The sequence below is a fragment of the Anabas testudineus genome, chromosome 15, assembly GCF_900324465.2.
Source record: "Anabas testudineus chromosome 15, fAnaTes1.2, whole genome shotgun sequence".
In the NCBI taxonomy this organism is placed as follows: Eukaryota; Metazoa; Chordata; class Actinopteri; order Anabantiformes; family Anabantidae; genus Anabas; species Anabas testudineus.
Genome location: NC_046624.1, coordinates 6,342,647 through 6,360,265, shown reverse-complemented (window position 1 = coordinate 6,360,265; position 17,619 = coordinate 6,342,647). Strand labels below are relative to the sequence as shown.

Below are 17,619 nucleotides of genomic sequence, written 5' to 3'. Positions count from 1 at the left end.
TTCATCAATTTCATGTCAGAGCCGGTGCTGGGAAGTAGCGAACTACTAAGTGGTGAACTTCCTGATAGTTCTACTACATTCATATTTGTATAGTGATTCAACTAGTTAATTTTTCTTTGTCCTTTTGTGCAGCTTGTGGGCCATCAAAGGAAAACCTTAAGGAGCCATTATTCGTTTCACATTGTTCAATAGGTTCATCTTTTATGCAAAGGTGCAAGCTGCTTTAATTGCCTTTATGCATGTTAAAGGTTGTACCACTTTGTTTCCAACAAAAATATAACATTCCTTGCACTTCTGACCTCTCTCTCTCTCTCTCTCTCTCTCTCTCTCTCTCTCTCTCTCTCTCTCTCGCTATTTAAGCTGGATCCTCAGCTCACCTGTAAAAAATATTTTAATGATTTGAATGGGAAATTGTGAAACTAAGCCTGAATATTAAGCCTCAATTAATCATAAGTATTGATTATTGCCATTTATGAACTAATGTTCAGAGAAGTTGTTGCATGTTCTTTCAAGTCAATTATTTTTCATATTGCCTGAAGTAGACATTTTTTGCAATAAACCTAGCTGAGTTGCATTTTTTTTTTTTGGGTATTATTTATCGTTTTAAATGTTTATCATATGTACATTGTCAATTTGACCATTTACAAAGTAGTTTAAACTACCTTTACTGAACGGCTTAACTATATTTTTTTCTAGTGTGGTTTAGTTCAACTACTTCCATTTGGTACCTTGCATTGCTTTCTAAGTTACTTTTCCCACAGTGATCAGGGTAATTTGTCCTAGCCCATAAAGGAAGATGTCCTTTGATGGTCTATTAAACTACGTTTTATGGAGAAACACAAGTAATGTGATCTATTAGAGCCCTGTTTTTGAGCATCACTGACCTGTCCATTGCACATTTTTCCGACAGAGGTTAAGACAAAATTAGCTATTTACGTCTTGATTTGTAAATAGTTGTTTTAAACGGATCTGTGTTGTTATTAGGCTCATTATTCTTCTGCGACAGTCATTTAGAAACCCAGCAGACTGAAAACTCGAATGTAGGAGCTTGAAAGGAGCACCTGAAGGCTTCATTAGACAACGTCAACGTCAGTGTGTTTTGACCCCATTCCTGACTCGCATATGTGAAATTCCTTTCACACAACAAAATGATATTTTGCATAAATCTTTTGTTGCCGTTTCGATAAACTGATTAGTTCGTTTGTTGGTGGTTTATGGAGCTTGTGACTGCGGTTGATAGGCGGGACTTAAATCAGTTGTTGAAATGCATATTGTCACAACATTCATTCGATTTTTTTTTTAGAAATAAACTTATGTTTAGATTAATATTTCATTAGACAGATTGCTGGGGTTTATTAATCATCACTCTAATAAGTGAAACGGATTTCTGAGTGACAGGGAGTGGTGTGCTGTGCAGCGCAAGCTCAAGTTGGCACCAGTCGTGTGGCACGTACACAGACTGCAGGAGTCCCCAGAGGAGGGGTTGCTGGAGAGAAGCTAGTAATCTGATCAAGACACGTTGGATGAAACATACTTTAATAGCAACAAATGACACAGGCCAATCTGGAGTGACAGTCTGGAGATGACCGATTGCTCCATATGAGCTTTATCTGGAACCTTTAAGTGTTTTAGTTGCGAGCTGGCACACCCCCTCCAGAATAAGTTCAACTGAGGAATATGTTTAGAATTACTAAATACAGGGTTCAACTGTGCATGATAATGAAGGCGTCAGCAGAAAAAAAGAAAATACTAAATTATAATTGTGTAGTCATAATTTAAAAGGGTTTTGCATGTTAAAAATAAATTTAAAATTAAGTGACGTGTATAATTTGAAATTATTTGCCATTTAAATTATTTTGTATGTTTTAAGTTAAATCGGTTTATTCTAATTGTACTATTATTATTATTATTATTATTATTATTATTATTATTATTATTATTATTATTATTATTATTATTATTATTATTATTATTATTAATGTGCTGGAAACCATTGTAATAAAACAAACGCTGTTCTTTTGGGACTACATCTCCCACAATGCACTGCCTCAGCTACGCGAGTAAACAGCGCAAAAGGCCCCGCGATGACTGAAGACCACATGAATGCCTGTTATTAAAGCCACGATTTCTATCGTTTGTTTCCGATTCAAGGATATTTAGACGTTGGATTGTTTTGTTTATTATCGTACCGAGATGGTTGTTTCTCTGAGTAAGCGGAAATGTTTTGTGTTTTAATCTGGATAACGCCCAACCGATGTAGTTAAAGTGCTCTGCTTCGTTACATCTGTGAGGCAGTACGGACGCTAAACAGTAAAAAACAGCTCTAACTCAGCTTAAAATCATTAAATTAAGAAACAGAAGAAGTTCAACACTGACGGAATGAAGAGACGAGAAGGTATGTCTGACTTTTGAAACTAACAATAAGAGTAACGCTTTCATACAACGTGCTTTGAAGGGAGCATGGGATGAATGATAAGCTGTGTAAATCTCCCAACTAGCTAACTAGTTAGCTAACAATAAACTTCACTAAAGCTATCATACAGAGTCGGTATTAAACCACAGCGAGACAGTATTAGTATTAATGTACCAGTGTGGCAAGTTGATACTGTTAACTCAAGTTTGTTGTTGTTGTTGTTGTTATTATTATTATTATTATTTATATTATTTTTACAGTCCAAGACCAAAATCGAGACAGTTTGCTGTCATGTGGTGCATGTTTTCATAAAATCTGTCTTGAATATTGTGTCAGTGAAATGTTATGATAAAGATTTTGGCTTTAGTTCACATCGTTAAGAGTTTCTCTCTTAATGTTGTATTGCCTCACTAAGTTAGTGGGCTTTAACAACGAATAGTCCAGCAGACTTAGAGATATTTAGATTTTTAAATACTGTAATGGTTTGAGCATACCCTAAAATTATATGAATTCACATACAGTTTTTAAAGTTGCAAGATCAACTAAGATTTGCAATAAAGACATCAGATAGTATGTTTAAACTCAGCTTTATGAGCTAAATATTTGGAGAGCCACTTTAATAATAATTAAAAAAAAGATAATCTATAAAGAGACATTTACATTTTCTAAAATTACAGACAGTAGAGGAATTAATGTGAGCTGCAGTGGCATCTGACTTTTTCTTTGTCATGTTAGGTGAAGGATGTCCACAGAAAAACTCTGCGGATACAGCACAAGACCGTGAATTGAGTGCAAGCCCATCCTCACCTGTCATTGCTGCTTTCAAAGGCAACTACAGCTGCATTTTAAATTCATTTTCACCCACACGACATGTGTGTGTTTTCTTTGGAATACGTCTCTATTGACACTAACTTTTTCATTTTCTGTTTTGAAGTTTTCCAGCAGGAGCTTGACACCAAACATGACAAGTATGAGCGCCTTGTTAAGATCTCTCGAGACATTACAATTGAAAGCAAGAGGACCATTTTTCTTTTGCATAGAGTGACCAGGTTCGTACAGAGAAAAATACATGGTAATTAGTGCAGTTTTTTTCTGGAGACACAATTCTGTTTACAAAAGGGCTTAAAAACTTACCAACCCTTGCCCTGAATAGGCTCGTTAGGTGAAACAAAGGATGGGGGGGATGTGAAGGATGTAATGATCACACCTCAGCCCACCCCCCTCGTAACACCTAAATGGGTCGTTAAGTGTGTCCAACCTGGTGCAGGTGTGAACTGGTTCTGGCCTTTTTGGGGATAGATGAAAGGGCAGCATGATAAATAGAAGACAGGTTGTGTCTAAGTCCTCCACCTCTGTTGAGAGAGGGAGTGTTGATTTGCACATGCACGGCTTCCCTCACCCCTCTCTCAAACCACTTGTCCTCTTTGTCCAATATTTTAACGTCACAGTCCTCAAATGAGTGTCCTTTATCCTTAAGATGAAGGTACACCGCTGATTCAGGACACCTCAGGTCCTGAATCAGCGGTGTACCTTCATCTTAAGGATAAAGGACACTCATTTGAGGACTGTGACGTTAAAATATTGGACAAGGAGGCCAAGTGGTTTGAGAGAGGGGTGAGGGAAGCCGTGCATGTGCAAAAATGTAGTTTTACTGTGATCATTAGTATTTTAAAATAACATTAAAACATTTAGATACTAGTTTGAAAGTCATGGTAATGTGTGGAAAATCTATTGCATATTGTTTTGGCATATACAGACTGTCCAAAAGCAGTCGAGTAACATTATTCTAAAAACTTTTTAAATAAGATTTAATGTGTTTTCTATGTAATGGAAGTGTACCAGATGCAGAGGATGTTCTGAATGAAGCAGATGTCAAACTGGATGGAGTCAGACAGAAAATTGGTCAGATTGCTGAAGAGCTTAGAGGAGAGGACATCCATCAGTTTCACAGAGCTTTCACTCCAGGTGAGTTTTCAAACACCTGATAAATTGTTTAAAACAGCAAACAATCCCAATAAAAATGTGTGTTTTTTCATTATCTTTTAATACTGCACTATATTGTGGTCTAAGCTAGGTTGTCAAAAAATAGCACAAAGATACAAAGCAAACAGAGGATATGAATGTTGGACAACTGTCTATTTCACCAATTGTGTGGGTTGATGTGTTGATAATTAAAATATAAAGGGCCTGCAAGTGTTAAGCAAGGAAATTCAAATGACAAACACTGTGGTAGAAGAAAGAAGCAGACAGATAAACCACTTTAAACGAGGCATACATTTCTGTGCTCAGAGCTGAGAGGCATAAGCCAGACAAGTTTAGCATATAAACATTTCCAGAAATGCGAAGTGCTGAAAGAATTGTGACCTTATTTTTCACTTTAGCTCAAATGTGTGAAGTTTTGCATTACTGGGTTGTTTTCAATGACATGAGAGAAAAAGATACTTACAACATGTAGTTTAAGTACATGTTTTTACCTCAGCATTAGAGTCTTTTCTACTGAAACATTAAAAATCATATCACATTAATAAAAGGATGTGAAGTGTTCAGAAAAAATATGTGAGCAATTTGGAATGACCTGGTTTTCTTCATTAATTTGTCTTTGTGACATCCAAAGTACTTACCCACCACTGAGATGATGATGTTTTCATGTTGGTATGCCGTGCTGTTTTTCCACCATACATAGTACATTGTTCTCTGTAAGCTGTTCAGCTTTAGTTTCATCAGTACAAAAACATTTTCTCAGTAGCGTTGTGAGGTGTCATGTTGCTCTTTGGCAAACTTCAGGCATGCGTTGATATTGTTCTGGAGCTCTTCCTCTGTGTTGTCCTGCAATGAACTTCATGATTTGTGTATGGTAGACTAATGAACAGAGATGTTAACCAGATCAGGTGGTTTCTTTATACATTTACAAGTTAGTCTGGGTGTGTTTTACCTCAATGAACTTTCTGTCTTGAGCCTGGTGGCCAGAGGAATCACAGAAATAAAATCATCCCGATTTATAGATTATATATTATATATATATAGATTTATTTAGACAGGTTGTCTCTCAACTTGAATATCTTAACACTATGAGATTAGGTGGTAACCCTCTGTGGCTTTATGCAAATCCCACTCAACATCCCACTGACAATATTTCTATTTAACTGTTTCCTGACTTCAACTGAAATTGTCAGCCTAGTTATTAAACTTGAATTATGGTAACTCTCTTGATTTACTGCAAGATAGGTTTATGTTTTTTCAAGTGTATCAACAGTTGTGACATGCCCATATGTTCAGCAGTCTGACTTGGATCCAGTCCACAGGTAAAGTATTTCTATTGCAAAACTGGCTGAGCTGGAGGTATAGTAACACAGAAAAGAACATTGTATCAAATACAAAACCCTTTAGAAGATCCACTTCCCACAGAAAATAAAGGTACAAAGGTATTCATTCAATGTTTTTATTAAGAAACATGACCTTCAGAGTATATCATGTAGCTAAAATGATCTTTGCTTTGCTGCTGTCAACTCAATCTCTACTTTTGTGCTTTACTTTAACACCACTGATAGTGTGAGTGTGACCTTGATGCAGGCTTGTATGTGATAGACACACCCTCTGATAAAGTTGTTTTCCCTCAAGCATCAATATCAGTTTTTGTTAGCATAGCCAAAATGTCTGCAGAGTTTGGAGGAAAACAGTACTGGGAGTGAGACTGAGCTGTTATCTAGCAGCTGGGGAAGTCATCATAGATTGCGGTCACTCACGAATCACTACTGCATCCGCCACGACGTGACCAGTCGCACTTCCCACCACTTACACCTTTCTTGTTTTTTTTTTGTTTGTTTGTTTTTTTTTTTTTTTTTTTTTTGTATTCATTTTTATCTTCTTTATTAGATTGAGACTGGGCTCACTACACAGGCTCCTCAGATAATCTTGACTGGAAGCCTCCAGGCTTTTTAAAACTAAACACCATTAAAGACATTGTGGCCTAAATTTAAACACAAATGCCACTGATAACAGGGCAGCGTGGTGCTCTGACAAGCTTAGCTTGATACTGCTAGCAGCAAAGGGACACTGAAAACCTAAATTTCCTGATGGGGCTCTCGGGTTCATCTGCAACTCAATGAACCACTCTGTGGTCAAACATTAACCTCAGTTATGCATCATCAGTGGGTGTCCATGCATTTGATGTGTTTTATTTTCAGCATTTTCAATACACAAATCTATGTTGTATCTTTGCGAATCTCCAACATGCAGTATTTATAAATAATTTAAAGTTAGTCCTCAACATTTCTGTGCCAGTAAACCCTGTATTTTCTAGTTGTTTTCTTTGAGCCACTGTGATCTACGGTAACTGTTGATTTTTTTTGTTTTTTTTGGTTTTAGTGAGCAAAGCTAGTGGCTGCTGAGGACAGTAGCACGAGCAGCGCGTGCCTATAAACTCAGGAACTGAACTCCAGCTGCCTTCCTCAGCCTGTGTAATTCATATTGTTTATGGCAGCTTTTTGTTAATGACGTTATAAAAAGTTATAAGTGACTAAGCTGGAAAGGTGTGTCAGTATTGTATTTCTCTATATCATTACATTTTAATAACTAAATCAAGAAACCTATGGGACCTATGACCTACCAGGCTATTACATGCCTGATAGTTGACTGGCGTAGTGCAAACTCTTTTTGAATATTTTTTCTAACCCTTGAACATCAACAGTTTATCTTGTTAAATCTTTAGAAATCTCGTCTGTAATGGAGGCAATCACCTTAATTGTGTTTAAACAGCACTGAATAAATGCACAAAAAATTGTGTTACATTATGCTGTTCATGTAACACAAATGCAATATATTTAACATTTAAATAATGTTTAAGATTTTAACGTTTTCCAACTATGAGTTTCTTTCTTTTCTAATGCAGGGATGCTGCAAACAGAGAAGGGTTCACAAACTAATGGTTGGAATGAAAACACATACTGGATCAACGCCGCGTAGAGTCACAGTTACAGACATCAATCAAGTAAAACTAAGTAATAAAAGCAAACGGTAAAAGCCAAAAGGTTAAAAAATAGTAAAATAAGTGAAAGTAATTCCAAATGAGGTGGAGATAAACCAGATCCTACTCCCGGCTCTTGACCGCGGTTAGCGACACAGAGATAGGAGCCCCTTTGAAGTTCAATTGTTGCTCCAAAAGTAAACTTCAGACACAAAGTCTTCCGTCCTGTGATTATTTGATTCTTGTTTACACAGGGCCAGAAAACAAATGAGGGGTCATCTTAGCCCACCACAAAAAAATAGCCACTGTTGTTCAATCAAAAGCCTGTGGCAGGAAACAGGTTTTTAAGGGAATCATTATCTATATCTGTGATCTATACTGAGCAGATACAGTGTAGTGTTTATACACACTCTACGTGCTGGGCTCACTTGATACATACTTGATACACATCTGTTTAGTAGTAGTATTTCTTAGTAAATCACAAAAACACATGAGTAGAAAAATAAACGCTCACTTCCCACCATTCCATTTAGATGAACTAGCCAGAGAAGCCAAACATCTGGATGTAAATTTTTTTTGTGATCTCATGCTTTAGGGATCCAGGAGTATGTGGAGGCTGTTTCTTTCCTGCACTACATCCGTCATCGCAGCCTCGTTAGCCTGGAGGAGATCAACGTTAGACTGGTGTTCGTGAGAACAGAGAAGGCAGATGCTAAGGTAAATGCAAAGACTTTGTTTTGTCGTGTGATTTTAATGTAACCATGTCAGTTAAATGGATTTCAGCTCTCGTTAAAAAAACCAAAACAAAATATCACACAAAAAAGGAATAGTTTGACCTTTGTGAATATACCTTTTCACTGGCATGCGATAAGTGTGATCAGTGCCACTCTCACATCTGTACACTAAATATGTACAACCAGCAGGTGCTTAACTTAGCATGAAGCCAGGCTTTGTCCAAGACAGGGAAAAATCAGTCGTTTCATATAATACCTATAAAATATTATTCATTCATTCATTTTTTTTTTTTTTTTTTTTAGGTTTGCAAAAGACATTTTCATGCCAAAGTGAAAACAGATGTTTACAAATGTATTTAAATGTTTTAGAAATATAAAACAAAAAATAAGAAAATAAAGTAAATCCATTTACCATTTACCTATATCTAGGTAATTGGAGATCACCTGAGTGCAGTGACTGCGTTTCAAAGAATGTAGTATGAATACACCTGTATCTGAAACATCCGATTACTGGCGAATCGGCATCCTGTCCACAAATTACACATCAAAGGCAAAAGATCACTCCAGGAAACTCAGCAAAAGACAAGTTAGGGTGATGGATACAATAACCTTTAGGTGTAAGTACAGTTAAATCCATCATTGAGAAATTAAAAGAATATGACACAGTTTGCCTAAAGCAGATCATCCTCAGAACCTGAGTGCCTGTAAGAGAAGGGGACTAGTGATGAGGCCACCAAGACGGCTGTGACTCCTCTAACGGGGTTTCAAACATCAGCAGTTGGAGGTTTTTGGGAGAGAGGCAAAGAAGAAAAAAAAAAAAGCTCATCTGAAATTTCAGCTAGAGTTTGCCAGAAGGCATGTGGCACTGACGTCAACTGGAAGAAAGCTCTATGGTCTGATGAAACCAGAACTGAACCTTTTGGCCATCGAACTGGAGTATATGGTGCGTGAAGAACCCGGCCAATAGTCTCCTCCATTTCACCAGTAGAAGCTTGAAACTTCATCAAAGGAGTCACAAGTGTCTTCGTGGACTGCTGTAGGCATATTGACTTTCCTTTTGAAAGTAGTGGTAATAACACACAAAGGTAACAATCAATGTCACTGTGTACTGTACTTAAGACCTTTAATGTGTGATTATATCACTTTATCCACTCTGTTAGTTTCAAAGTAGCCGGGCTCCTGTTGATGCAGGCGACATAACTCAGATCTTAATGTTTTGTAGTAAAAGCATCATCATGCTTAAGAAAAGTTGCTTATTTGGAGCTCAGAGCTTTTGCTAGAAGTACAGCTGCTCAATGTAACATCCTGTTATCCGCATTAGTTTTGTGTGTGTAAAAGCACTGAAAAATTACGTTTTCATCTCAGGACTCGGCTGAAGCTCTGCCTTTGGGAGCTCAGGTCCTGACCTTCCAGGTGACGCCCTCAGACTACCTGCTCGGCGTGGCTGACCTAACCGGAGAGCTGATGCGCATGTGCATCAGCAGCGTGGGCAACGGCGACATTGACACACCTTTCCAGCTGAGCCAGTTCCTGCGGCAGATCCACGACGGCTTCTCCTACATCGGGAACACAGGTCCTTACGAAGTCTCTAAGAAGCTGCACACACTGCGACAGAGCCTGGGCAAAGTAGAGGACGCCTGCTACACCCTGCGTGTTCGTGGCTCAGAGATCCCCAAACACATGTTGGCCGACGTGTTCTCCAGTAGGACCACACTCATCGACCCAGAGGAAGGAGTGGTTTAATCCTGCACGACTGCAACAGCTTTGTTTATGTTCTCTGTGGTGTCATTGTCTTAAGTTTAGCTCCAGTTTTATGTTTGTGTGAATTTTAAATGGGATTTGACAGCTTTGATATGTTCGAGACATGCTTGTTAATGTTATTTTTATTATTCCAGTAAAACAGTGTTACAATAGACAATGGATTTTCTTTCTTTGATAAAGATCTGATGACTTCAGTTGTTTTGCATGAATAAAAATTCTGTGCCAAATATGCCATGCTCTCCCAGTCTGTAAGCTGCTTTGATTGTGTGTGCGCGCGTGTGTGTGTGTGTGTGTGTGTGTGTGTGTGTTTATTTTATTTTTCTGTCTGCTCTCCCCTCCATCCCACACTGATTATCTAAATTAGACGAAGCGTCTGTCCGCAGTCGCTACATACTGTGTGGAGGAGGAATATGTGATTTTTGTACACTGTACGTGCCTAATCTCTGGCAGACTCATTGGAACTCACGCACACACAGTAACAAACCCTTGCCTGCTCATTTTTCCCTCTTTAAACAGTCCTTGCCACACAGCAGTGACATAAATTCAAAATATGGTTTGGAGCATGTTAAGGAATAATACTGGTGGAGAACTGATAAGCTCTTGCCGATTCCTCATCACCTGATGGTGTTTGTTACCAACCAGGCAGGAAGAAGTAGTCCTCCTGTGTCCATGGATGGCCCAAGAGTAATGTCTGTGCAATATGTAATCCGTAACGGAAACATTTCCTACTCAGATTAAAGGTGGTAAGTTTTACTGTGAGTGTTTTATAAATCAATTAATATATAAATGTAATGTTATATATTGTCTATATGTGATCTTATGTTCAATGTAAACAGGAAATCATATTGTGTCTCTAGAGAGGCTCTATGCTCTGCCCAGTCCCCAGATTTATGTTTGGTACGACGAAAATCTTTTCAACGTACGCACACAAACTGTACAGTATAAAATCAATAAAAATTAAAATAAATCATCAAATGAGAAGAGCTCATGACCGAGATAAGAGATACAAACATTTAAGTTACAGCAGGTAGCACTGGGGTGGTCATGTGGACATATGGTAGTTATTACTGTACAATGTCACAAAAGGAGACCAACTTATCTTTATTGTAAATGAATTATTTGCAGTAATCAGTATGTTGTAAAGGTGGACAACATGTAAAACGAATGTAGAGAAGGTGATTACTAACCCAGACAAATTGTAAAAAGACACAAACTAGAAAGGACAGTATTGAACATGAAAACGCCAGACATAAATCTATGTGAACTGACTGACATCTACTGGAGAAAGAAGGGTACGCACTCTATAACACAAGTAGAATTTGCAGCAGAGCTGCTGTATTGTATTGGATTAAATTGTACTTTCTAAAAAGTGGCCGTTTATTATTTCTTAACCCTCTCTGGTCACTGGTTAAGTCATCACCAGTTTTGCATGTTATTCCTGTCACCAGTCCATCTCTTTGTATGTCAAGTGTCATTTTACTGTCTGAATCAGTCTTGTTCACCTGTATCCTGATGCTAAAGTTGAAGTACTCTCTCTTTTTTGTAAATGTTCTCTAATGAATCAAATCAGGCCATTGACACTGACTTCCTACAGCAGGCAAATTACACGTGAAACTAATAGCACAGCAGCTTTATTGTAATGCATGTGCCCCACAGTTACACCATTTAGTTCTTATTTCCTTTTTTCATTTAATACAATATGTAAAACAGTCCTTTGAATGTTGTTTGTGGTAATGAGTTGTTGCAGTGACAGACACTTAGCTGCTTTGACAAAGTTTAATACTGGCCAGGTGATCTCTCCCTGCAGTATATGCAAGGTGATGGGATTCCAGCCATGGACCACACATTCATTCTGCAGGGTGCAGTCTAAGAGCTGCACTCCTGTGTTGACTGAACTGAGCTTTTTTTGTCTCTGGTTGTTGTTCATCAGTCAGCGAAGCTGAATGAATGCAGCATTTGGATGTGTGGGGGAGAGGATAAAACACTCTGTGGGGTCTTTAGTCCTCTCATCTCATGCATTCCCTCATTGAATATACAAAGAGCACTTTTGTATTTTACATGAAAATGTTCTGTAAGTATCTTAAGATTGCAAACATTGCATTAAAATACTTAATATTTAATATGGCTTAAATATACTAGTATTTGTGGTGCTTCCTGTAAGACACAATACTATACAAGTGCAATTCCTGTACTTGTATTTTTGGATATTTTGTGAATGTAATTTTGATTTCATTCGAATTTAAACAAACAACAAAGTTGTATTTTAATATTTAATAATTAATAAAACACTTTTACTAAGTGGAATTATTCCAATTCTCAATTCGCACTTGAACCTGTCATCTTGTTTTACTGCCTCACTGGAGTTATTGGCACCATGTTATGTTTCTCCTCCACCAATGACACTGAAATCAGAATGCTTGTAAAATAAAGGGCGCAGAAATGCAACCAGCAGCCCAGTTTAATCCGGTGATGTGTCTGCAGCCTTCATAGGCTGTCTGCTGTGGTTATGAGGCGGTCTGGAGGAGTCAAATTCCTGAACACGTAGGAGCTCCTCACGTTGCTCCAACACGACGCATGACGCGCGGGCGCAGCGCAAATAACGGATTACAGTTTCTCCATGTACTGATCGATGAGACTGATTTGTCTCGGCTATAATTTCTGCCAGTCCACACAATCATCGGGCGCTTTTTTATTTCTTTTTTTTCCCACAAGAAGAATGAGACAAAGACCCCTCTCTTCTCTCCACGCCGCCAGTTCGTGCGCAGCTGTGCCCACTTGTTTGCCGCTGAGGAGAAACTGATACATGGATCGATACTTGTGTCATCAGGAAATGTTTGTCATGGACAAAGCGGCGCGCGTAAAAGCCGGTTCCGTGCGTTAATCCAAAGTCGAGGGAAAAATAACAGTCCGGTGTCACTTCTCCACAACGGAAATGAGATCAGTCCCGCTGCCTGGCTCCACTTCTTCTAAAACATGGTCGATGTGAGTCCCTGTAGCACCGGCCTGGGATCTGACGTTATTTAACTTCTGACAACACAATACTGCTTTTTTTTCTTTTTATTCATGGGAAGATGTTTGCTGGACTGATGGGACTGGAGTGTCACAGCAAATGTCTGCTTCACCACTGCGAACTGATGGAAGGTAAAGACTCGTCTTTTTTCAACTTTCCACTCTGCTGTTGTTGAGAAGGCGATCGTGAGGAGGACCGAGTTTCACTTGTGGTGTATTTATTGTAATTCAGATGTAATAATAACGTCATGTTAGTGTGGTGACAGTGCCAGAGCAGCGGATGATCCTGTTCTCACACACACAAGTTTTCCATCAGGGTCTGGAGTGGGTATAAATATGACTGGGACTTCTGTAGCTACTGTTCCAGCTCAGCCCAATGAAGATAGGCCTGTCCTGAGGAGGGTTTATTATTTTTTTAATCACTGGGCTGATGCCCTACATAGACATTCAGCCAGCTCAGTGTATCTGTCCTATATAAGCTGTCTTAAAGTGTCTGTGCTCCTGTCATTCAGGTCAGAGAGGTCAAAGACTCTCTTCCAGTCAGCTTCTTGAATGATTCATGAAAAGTGATGAATCCAAAAGTACTTGTGAAATACTTGATTCTTCTCCCCTCTGAATGTGCAGACGGTGTGGAAACAAGACTTATGTTGACTTGTTTTTGTCTATCGAGCACAACTCACTCGCATATTTCACATAGCTGCTGTACATACTGCAGCCGCCCGTGATTCAGTGCTGTTCACACAAGATGTTTTCAAACAGATGAAATCTTTAAAAAGGTCAGGAGATGTGGCGAATGCGTGTTTTAAAGAGGCGGTCATTATTAATATCATATATACTGTAGACAGATACTGACTCACTCTAAAAGGGATTCAGCTTTAAGTATGTTGTCTGTGGAGTCTGTCTTTTTAACATTTGTGTCATTTTAAATGAATCCATAATCAAAATGATCAGATGTTGAATGGGTTTGTATTTTTTACTTCTTTTAACCTTCAAACAAAGAGACTCAGTAGCTGAAGTTGGCTTTGTGCAGCGCTCGCATTGTGACTATTTAAGTTTAGTTACCTGTCAGCCGGTATTTGCTTATTTTCAGATATGTCGACAGATACATATTCGCTGCTTTGTCACCATTTGACCAGAAGTATGGTAAAAACGACTCACTGCTGACTTTCACTTCCCCCTTTAGTGACACTGTGGTTTGTCCTGTGAAGTGTTGCACATCTGCTGCTTCTCAGGAGACTGCTGACACGCAGATCTGCTGGTATGTGTGTTAGTGTGTCCGAGGACGCTGAGCTTGTTCCTCAAACGTTTGTGTTTTTATGAGATCCTCTGAATTCCACCACCCTTTCGCCGAAGCGCTTTCAGTGACCAATGGGACGCAGTGTTTGGCCTAAGGGCTCGGAGCAGGGCGTCACTAATCTCCAAAGGTAAATAATCTTGCCTCCTCCACTTGAGATGCTTCATTTTCTCCGAGTGTGCCCAGAGTTCCTTCAACATTAGTGTGGGAAGGCTCCGTGTGTTGAGCTGGGATTATTTGCTCTTCAGCATTGAACCCCTTTAGGTCTCCCTTTGCTTATTTATAATTCCTGTTGGAATTCCTGACAACCTATTTTAGCACAAAGCCTGACAGGAAGCGACGAATAACATACTTCTCAACGGCATCAGACATGATGTAGATTCCCCCCAGCACACACACACATACACGGATAGACGCACACAATGGGCCCTGAGGCATTTCCTTCCCCTTACTGACAAGAGTCTTATTAGTGTAATCGAAGCATGGTGTGGATAGAGTAACACTCTCTATCATGGAGCCCTTCTCTTCCAGCTCCTGGGCTCTTTCACTATGTGAAGTGGGCTCTACGTTATATCTGGGCCACACCAGATGGTGGATGGTTGAATTTGGTGCCTATGAAGGGTGTTGGGTTTCTTAAATTGTTTATGGAACAGTGGCCACGTCTGTAAAGAAACACTAATGGAGCTGTATGTAATCTGAGCTTTAGTGAGAGGGTCCCAGAGGACAGAGATGTCTTACTGCTCTATGCACATATACATACACAGAATGGGTACAGTGGGACCCCCGCACCCTCCCCCAGTGTTACTCTCGATCCAAAACGGGACCTTCCGCGAGTCCAAAATCCCAGCTCTCCCTTAAGTGCTTTCTTTTTTGTGTCTCTTCCTTCCTGGTCACATGGGATGGTTTAGGAGTGACATCATCGGAGGTCACGGGGGTTGAGCTGCGGTTTGTGATGGTCATGGTTTGTTAGATGAAGTAGAAGAAGTAACTTGAATAAAGAATGATGAGGGACAATAAAACTGACAGTAGTGCAATATCTTTTGTTTGTCTGCATTATCTAGTGGTGCTTTTAGACTTTTTATGTGTCTAACAGGATTTTACAATGACCTGAAGATGACTGCTCCCACTGTTTTCAGGACAAAAGTGTCAGTGTGTCTCTATGCGTGTTTGGTGTGTCTGTGTGAGTGGGAAGGGAAAATTGAGACTCAGTAGTGATAGAGGGAGCAGCACAGCTGTACACAAAGGGCCTGTTGATTCTCCACATTTCAGTCTTACTCTCTTTTTTTTTTTTTTTAATTCTACACATTATATGTATTAGTCACGTGGCGCTGCAGCAGGTGTCCGGCTCTGAACACAAGTCAGTCTTTATCATTCTGCTCCACTTTCAGCCCTAACACTGTTTATTTTTCTGTTTTATCACTGCTTATGTCTGTTTCTAGGACAGCGGGTCTCACACCTTTTCTGTCAAGCCCACCTCACAACCTTGTGTAAAACTATTACATTTCAGCATCTGACCTACTTTTTTGGTTTATTCCCTCTTAGATATATGTCATCTTTTGTTTAAAGCTGCAACGAGCAATACTTGTGCTAACAATGAATCAAATAACAGATGAAAGAGACATTTAGTTTAGCAGTAGGTGAGATTCATCAGGTGGATTAATACAAAATATATAAAATTATGCTGCTTTAAGTGATGTTTTGTTTTCTAAACATGTCATAACAGCACCATAAAAATTGATCTTGTTATTGTATCTGAATTAATCTTGATAGACTCAGGTGCATCAGACTACGTTCAACACGAATCCGATTCATTCAGCTTTACTTCCACTGCACCCGTGCACGGTCTGTGACTTTATTTTCAAACCTTAACAAATTCAGATGTAAAATCTGGAAATGTAGTTGATGTAGTCCACTCCTCCACTGAGAGGCGTGTCTTAGCTCAGAATGACTGTGTGGCTTTGGTATTTCCCAACAGCTGGAGCAGAATCCTGGGAAAAGTCACACAGCTGCCCAAGTAGGTTTTCATTCAGTTAGCGAAGTTAGCTCTAATGACAGGGGGGTGGGACTAGATGTAAGTAACGCTGAGACTATTAATGAGGAGATGTCTCATACTCTTGTGTTATTGACACATTTCACATCACATGGTGCCGATTTAGTTTGTGATTGCGCCGTTAATCCTGCCACTTCTATGAGCTCACTCTTTATCTTCCTCATGACCGTGTTGTCCAGCTTAATGATTAATCTCTGCATCGACAGGTGGCAGAGCATCAGGGACAGCTGGCAGCTCCGGTCGTAAGAGACTCCACCGACGACCAGGGTACATGAGGGGAGAGCAGTCCAGACTACAGAGCACTACTTATGGACGGGAGGAGGAGGAGGAGGAGGAGGAGGAGGAGGAGGAGGAGGAAAGGACCGCATGCATTAGGAATGGAAAATCTGGACGTCACACTGGCATCGCTGATGCAACCAGCGCTCAGCGTCTAACACCTGCTGTCACAGCGTCCTTAACGAATCTGCAACAGCCTGCTAACCTCACATGTAGCACTTTACTCTGCTCTGTTACTCATCCTCTTCACCCTGTGGAGTGCGGCGCCATTAATGGCGCATCCAGCCTTCAGGGTCATTTCTCAGTGCCACAGAGTGAACTCAGGCTAAGCCCAAACCTGGCACTGCAGTCCTCACCGCAGGAGACCTTTAACTCCAGCTTTAGTTTCATCCAGCAGTCGCTCAACTCCAGCCAGAGGACGGACTCAGCCACAGCTACACCAGCCCGGGAAAAAGAACCACTAAAGCAGCCAACTAATCCACCTAGTTCACCTCAAACAACACATGCAACTTTACAAAGTGATGTCTCGAAGCATTCAACTCCCATCCAGTCACTGTCCTCCTGCACTGCAGGCAGCCAGGTAGAGAAAGACAACCTGTCATTAGGTGGGACGTTTTGGCGGGAATGTCTGTGGAGTGCCAGGGAGGCTACATCCCACCTGCCTGACTATGACTCCCAGTCTTTGGATATAGACATCACCTCCTCACTGTCTGTAGACTCGGACACCGCCTCCGCCTCTGCCTCCTCTGTTACCTCTGGCTATGAGAGTGCCACGCCTGCCTCCGACCAAGGCTGGGACAACCTGCTGAAGAGGCACGAGGCCGCGCTGCAAGACTGCCTCCAAAACAACCGTGCTCACACCAAGGTGGGTCATCAGAAGTGATGAAATGCACTGTAAATATTTCTGTCAGTAGCAGCATCTAACAGAGCAATAAAGATGCGGTGACCACTTTCTCATGACCTCTACTGAACTAAAAGGCCAAATCTGTGAAGTTGTCTGTGATCGAGAAAGAGACAGTCTGACTGTCTGTGCTTCATAACGAAGTCAGGTCCTTTAACTTCATACCCAGTCCTCAATCTGCTGACCTGGTATCACTTTGAAACAACGTTCATTGCACC

At 40.1% G+C, this 17,619-nt stretch overlaps 2 protein-coding genes across 3 annotated transcripts in view; both read left to right on the top strand.

The window, feature by feature from the left end:
- The first annotated feature begins 2,055 nt into the window (after nucleotides 1-2,055).
- Nucleotides 2,056-10,100, top strand: tsnax (translin-associated factor X). The gene is made up of 6 exons (XM_026356463.1): nucleotides 2,056-2,395; nucleotides 3,149-3,241; nucleotides 3,348-3,462; nucleotides 4,248-4,378; nucleotides 7,972-8,093; nucleotides 9,476-10,100. The coding sequence occupies exons 1-6, from the start codon at nucleotides 2,380-2,382 to the stop codon at nucleotides 9,851-9,853; spliced, it is 855 nt and encodes a 284-aa protein (XP_026212248.1). The 5' UTR covers nucleotides 2,056-2,379; the 3' UTR covers nucleotides 9,854-10,100.
- A 2,321-nt stretch (nucleotides 10,101-12,421) lies between these two features.
- disc1 (DISC1 scaffold protein) overlaps nucleotides 12,422-17,619 on the top strand; it is a 39,752-nt gene continuing 34,554 nt past the window's right edge. The window contains exons 1-2 of one of the 2 annotated variants that reach the window (XM_026355414.1): nucleotides 12,422-13,012; nucleotides 16,431-17,365. In XM_026355414.1, the coding sequence (XP_026211199.1) occupies nucleotides 12,943-13,012; nucleotides 16,431-17,365 (1,005 nt within the window). In that variant the 5' untranslated portion in view covers nucleotides 12,422-12,942. Of the gene's footprint in view, nucleotides 13,013-14,134; nucleotides 14,305-16,430; nucleotides 17,366-17,619 lie in introns of those variants that run through there. The other variant, XM_026355415.1, reaches the window with a different exon arrangement.